Source organism: Rutilus rutilus (assembly GCF_951802725.1).
Source record: "Rutilus rutilus genome assembly, chromosome: 15".
Classification (NCBI taxonomy): domain Eukaryota; kingdom Metazoa; phylum Chordata; class Actinopteri; order Cypriniformes; family Leuciscidae; genus Rutilus; species Rutilus rutilus.
In genome coordinates, this window is record NC_140220.1 from 27,225,758 (window position 1) to 27,231,979 (window position 6,222).

The 6,222-nt window shown below is 39.6% G+C and overlaps 1 protein-coding gene across 2 annotated transcripts in view; it reads left to right on the top strand.

Moving 5' to 3' along the window:
- jag2b (jagged canonical Notch ligand 2b) overlaps positions 1-5,809 on the top strand; it is a 46,459-nt gene extending 40,650 nt beyond the window's left edge. For both annotated transcript variants that reach the window (XM_084431494.1, XM_084431495.1), the window contains 4 exons: positions 70-321; positions 1,657-1,788; positions 3,259-3,409; positions 4,566-5,809. In XM_084431494.1, coding sequence (XP_084287620.1) covers positions 70-321; positions 1,657-1,788; positions 3,259-3,409; positions 4,566-5,083 — 1,053 coding nt within the window. In that variant the 3' untranslated portion in view covers positions 5,084-5,809. The remainder of the gene's footprint in view (positions 1-69; positions 322-1,656; positions 1,789-3,258; positions 3,410-4,565) is intronic.
- The last annotated feature ends 413 nt before the right edge of the window (positions 5,810-6,222 follow it).

Genomic DNA, 6,222 nt, shown 5'->3' on the forward strand with positions numbered 1-6,222 from the left:
TTTCTTTTTTCTCTTTTTATTTATATGAATGAATGAATGAATGAATGTGTTCGTGACCCTCTTTCTCAGGTGGTCTGTGGCCGGCAGCCTTGCCTGTTGCCAGGGACGCCAGGGCGAGAGCTTCACTCCTGTCCAGGAGGTCGTGAATGCCTGGAGCACAACTTCCTGACGTGCCTCTCTCCCCCTTGCCACCAGTGGGGGTTTTGCTCAAGCCCTGAAGCCACCCCAACCCTCCAAACCAAATGTGAGCCCAACTCAGTCTATCTGGACAAGAGCTGTGCTCGCATCACCCTTATATTCAACAGGGACAAACTACCCACAGTAAGTATTCACGTAGCAAGTTGGTGTTTTGTTTCATTACTCAAAAGTCCTATGATGGTACCGTGGCAGAGGGATGGTTTCAGATGGTAGTTCCATGGCATTGTCATTGTCTATGAGATTTGATGAAAACAACTGAAAACTTGGTAATATTGCTTGGTTAGTGCCAGCCATTGTCTGAAGGATCATGCAACACTGAAATTTGGTTCTGAAAATTCAACTTTACCATCACAGGAATAAATTCCATTTGAAAATGTAATAAAACAGAAACGTCGTTTTAAATTAATACAATTTCCAAATATAAAATATTTACTGTATTTTTGATCAAATAAATGCAGCCTTGGTGAACATAAGAGACTTCTTTCAAAAACATAAATTCTTACCAACCCCTAAACTTTTGAACAGTAGTGTTTGTCAAGAAAAACATGGTACTTATCAGCCATAGCAGTAAATTGTACTTTAATATTGCCAGAGTCTACTTCCAAAGTCAAAAAATTTGTCTAAAAAAATCCAGAAAAGAGGGTATTACTAGGGTACCATGTCCAAAAAGCAATGGTGGTAATATAGTACGTACTGTACATTGGTATTCCCAGAAACTAGTCTCTTCCCTGTGAAGGCCTCCCTCCCCTCCCTTTACCTCTCTACAGATAAAGCGTTGTCAGGATAATTCCAGTTTGCGTGGCTACGCGGAAGCAATACAAATTCTGTGTTGTAAATTTTAAGGCCAGACAAGTAGTTTGTTGAGGGTTGGGTTGTAGGGAAGGACTACTCGCCTGCGCACATATATTCAAACGCGCATACCTATAGACTGAACTCGTAATACACATGTGCACGCCATCAGCGTTCTCACAGGTTTGCGTTTTTGAAGTTTGCGCAGAAAGAACTTAATAGTTTTCTGTTAAAACGGTGTCGTGATAGCGGCCCCTAAGTTAATAACTAATGATCGTTGTGATGGAAGTGAATCAGTCAAAACTAACTTTAGCTGGACAATAATATTATTCTAGAGCTGCTATAAAGCCAAAACAATTTCTGTGACTTTAATTTCCTATTATCACTGCAAAGCCGCTTTGGAACAATCTACATTGTTAAAAGCGCTATATAAATGAAGATGACTTGTCTTGACTTGACTTGACCCAGTAATCTGTACAAAATCCATGATATATGTCCAATAAAAACGTTGTATTACCAGGACAGTTTGTCCATAACATGGTAATGTTATGTCATACCTTTTTCTCTGACAAGTCAATGATGTATTTGGTCCTCTTAACGTAATTACGTTATTATCCAGAATAGTGCTGTTTCTTAAATATTGGTCTAAATACACCGTGTACCTTCTAGGGAACGACAGTGGAGAATGTCTGCTCAGAGCTGAGGTATATGCCTGCCACGCGGAGCCTGGCAAAAGATCACACGCTGTTGGTTCTTTGTGACCTCTCCTACAAAAACCAGGACGCAGTAGAGGTGGCCATCGTAAGTACATTTTGAAGACTCACTTTTTGTGCGCTTTCTATACTCACACATTTTATATTCATGAGTCCTCTGCACGTCTATACCCTTCACACAGCGGTGTTGTGTGGGCCCCTAATATCTATTATCAGTGGAATAGAAAGTCAAAACCATAGGGGTCCTGGATATTCGTTGCACAGTTCTGTTAATGGATGCAAATTTGATTTCCTCACCCAGTCGAGTGCGGTTCCTTGAAATGCCCGGATGCCCAGAGCAATACCAACCGGCCCCCTCTTCAAACCAACCCATTATATTGTAATGAGATTCAGTTGACTGACCAGCAGCGGGCCGTACTGCATTGCAGTATTCCCTCCACCCACACAGAGAGCACTGGAACCGGGCTCCAGCACATCTTACGCTTAGCCTTAGGATCTACACTATTGTCTTTAGACAAAAAAAAAAAGCTTGCAAAACCAAATAAGCTTCAAATAATCTCTTGAGATAACAAAAACTCCATACTTGGGTAATGATATGGAAATGAATATCTTTGTGCTGCCAGGCAAGTTTTGTGTAATATGAAGCCACATTTCCTGCGTTCAATGAAACATTCTGCCTCACGGAAGTTACTTACAAATAGTGGTTACCTACAAATGCATCCTTTATACTCAGTCAGATTACACTAAATCCCTGTGGTGTTGTAACAAGTCACTAACCGAAGGCCCGTTTTTAAGTGTCCTCCTGACTCATTAAAATGGAACCTGTAGGCAGGAACTTTGAACAGCTGCAGGTTTTTGCATGTTGACAACAGAATGAAGTTGAAATTGAGTCGACAACTGCTTTTTTTAATAAAGACTGCTCTGACTTTAGTTATTTTGGGGTTAAAAGGGGTTTTTTTCGGATCGGTGTGCTTTTTATTAGTTGTATACTCTATACTCCTTGGATTTTTAAATTATTTTACATTTTCTTCTAGAGATGCATGTAAAGTAGTGTCTGATCCATTCACAGACATTTTTTTACTATATGAACACTGACCATATGCAGCATGTTTTACGAAAAACTCAAATTCAATTTTCTGGAAAATTATACATGCGTTGCAAAATATTACTGGTTGGATTATAGTTTAACATTCTTACTGATGCTTTCAACACTATTAAAAGAAAACTTTTCCTTAAATCTGATAAAACTTCATCTATATTTGCTAGCTTGAAAACATTTTCTTGGTGACAAATCAGTGGAATTTTCAGCAACAATGGAGAAAACTTCACAGAAAACCAAACCAAGTTTACAAGACATCATATTGGATGTAGAAGATCAACATATATAGGATTTTCAGTGGCAACGCTGCAGAGCCCCAAAACCTCACACTTTAGTGAATAATTCCATATTCTTTATAGGTGTTTTTTATGTTTTGTTTTGTTTTTTCTTGGAATCTGTGCTTCCACATTCATCTACATGTTTGGGATACACATTTAACCCCCATTATTTCTCCTGCAGTCGTTCCAGCAGGATGAGCAGCCTAATCACAGTCAGATCCAGGAGGCAGCTAGTACCATAGTCAGCATGCTGTCCAAGCGGCACAACAGCACCGTCATGCTTGCCGTCATCGAGGTCAAAGTGGAGATGCCGGTCATGTCCCAGCCAGTGGGTGAGTGGAACAGGGGCCAACTGGCCTCAAGGCTAAAGCCAGCCTTCAACTCCCGACCGAGTGTCAATTACCCATCTCCATCAATTAGTGCAGTCTTTGTGAGTCACAGGAGGAAAGGGTACTGAGAGGCTCAGAGGATCCAACAGTTGTGGGCAGGAAGCCATAAACCTGTGTGACAGTCATTCAACTCCACCACAGTTATCACCTCAGCAATACATTAAAGAGAATGATGGGACAAAATTAATGATGTCTGAAAAGTGTTTTTTTAGGTTGAGGCAATTATAAGTGGGTTGAAACAAATTATTTGTAAATTAAGGGTATTGAAACAACTTTATTCACTATTGAAACACTATTTCTCTTATTTGGTTCTTTTTTTAAAAAAGCTCTGGCCCATAACAGTTATTTCTATTTAACCTTTTGGCTGATAACATGAAAGTGGCTAAAATAAAAAAATAAAAACATGTACTATTTTGTCCAATTTAAAAAATATATATCATTTTTTTTCAATAGAACATTAATGTTTAAGTGGATTTTGATCTTAAAAATAATGGTAACACTTTACAATAAGGTTAATTTGTTAACATGAGTTAACTAATTAAAACAAAATAAGAATGAACAATACTTCTACAGAATTTATTAATCATAGTTAATGTTAATTTCCACATTTAGTAATGCATCATTAAAATCAAAAGTTGTTTTTGTTAACATTAGTTAATGCACTGTGAACAAACAATGAACGATTATTTTTATTAACTAACATTAACAGGTTAATAAATACTGTAACAAACATATTGCTCATTGTTAGTTCATGTTAGTTAATACATTAACAAATGAGACCTTATTGTAAAGTGTTACCAAAATAATTTATAAAATTATAATATATTATATATTTATTACATATAATTAGTGTTTATTGCTATTATTTTATAATATATTATGTTAATTTAATTAACTGAAATGTTGATATGCACGAAATATGAAATGAAAATGAAATATCCAATGCTGGCCAATCAAAATCTCCACTGTCGACCATTACCGATAAATTGACATAAATCGGCCAATAACTTCTTCTTTTTGTTATTTAAAAAAAAAAAAAATGTCCCCCTTGGCATGAATCCCAGATTGTCATGTCTGACTTGACTCTCTTTTCACACAGACTACCTGGTGCCCGTGCTGTGCGTCGTCTTGTGCATACTCTGGGTCTTCTGTGTCATTGTCTGCGTGTGGTGGACCCGCAAGCGGCGAAAAGAGCGTGAGAGGCGGGAGCGTGTGCCTGTGGAGGAGAGCGTCAACAACCAGTGGGAGCCTCTGAGGCCGGTGACGCGGCAGCAGCACAAAGACAACCGGGACGTCCAGTATGAGCGCACCAAGCTCATGGGCTCCCCGGATCGGACCTGCAACAGCGGGGAAGATGAGGAGGAGATAGAGGAGGAAGAAGAGCTGGAGCTGGTGGAAGAGTGGTGCGGGATGGAGGGGGGCAAGCGTTCCATCCAAAAGTACTCTAAACCTGAAGCGCGGACCAAGAACGGGCTGATCTGCACCATGCAGAGCAGCGGCAGTGGCGGCCCTTCCCTCAAAGCACCCTACTGGACAGGCTTCAGCCCAAAGGATAACAACTGTAAAAATGTCAATAATGCCACCGTCGGCCAAGAGCACAAAGAACATTGCGTATGAGCTCTGATGAGCAGGACGAGGAGACCAAGGCCATCTCAGAAACAAAGACTGCAGTTTTTCCCCATGTGTTATTTTTATTTTCGACTTCTTCGAGATGTTTTGAGGCTGATAAAGTGGCAAATTTCTTTCTTTCCTTTTTTTATGTACAGAGGAAGCATATTATATTACTTTATGAGAAGGCGGCGAGAAGCCTCGCTTTGTTTTTGGAAAAAAAAAAAACTGCTGGAATAGGTGCAGGACTGAGGAACTCATAAGGAACGTGAGAGAGAAACCATATAAAGACTTTTATGTTGTTGTTTACAAATGGCTGTGCTTTTGTTTTTGTTTCGAGTGGCCCAATTTCGGTGCAGACCACGTGCGGGGGGGACGCTGGCTTCGAGGGTTCCCCCTTCAAACGTTCATCTGTTCTCCTTCCACGCCTGCCTTACCGAGCTCGTCGTCCGTGAGGAGGGCTGCAGTGCCTATAAAGTGGCCTTGTTTTTCTGTCCTTTCTGTCGTCTTGGCTGAACGCTCTTTACAAAACGGATTGCAGTATTTTGAGTCGGTCGCAAGTGCCTTCAGACAAGCCCCTCCGTTTTAGGGTCTCCTGACCCGATAGATCACGACAAAGCAGAGAGGCTGGTCTTAAGAGCAGCTCCCATATCACCATCAAGGTATTTGTTTAAACAAAGACAAGAGATCTGTACATACGTGTATATAATAAAGGAGTCGCTGTGTATATTTGAATTTAGTAACTTAAGTCACTTTTTTATTATTATTATTATTATTATTATTATTTTATTATTATAATTATGATTTAAATATTATGATTATTATTTTTTTTTACACCATTCCTTTTATTTATGCCAGTTGATATGGCAGGTTTTGTAAGATGTATACAGCGTCCCACAGTCAGAACAGAAATATAATCAGAGATCATCCTATTATGTTGTTGGTTTTTGTTTTCAGTAGACAACTATACGATCGTGTGCTGTATTGTGGCGCGTGTTCGCCTCCTTGAAGACCCCTATTCCCTTTCCACACCTTTCCTCTCTTGCTGATCATAAAATCATGGTTTTTGGCAAGGCCTGTTTGGTCCATGCTGCTTGATGCTTGTAAAGATGCTGATAATGTCAAAATAATGTCCAAATGTTTTCTCC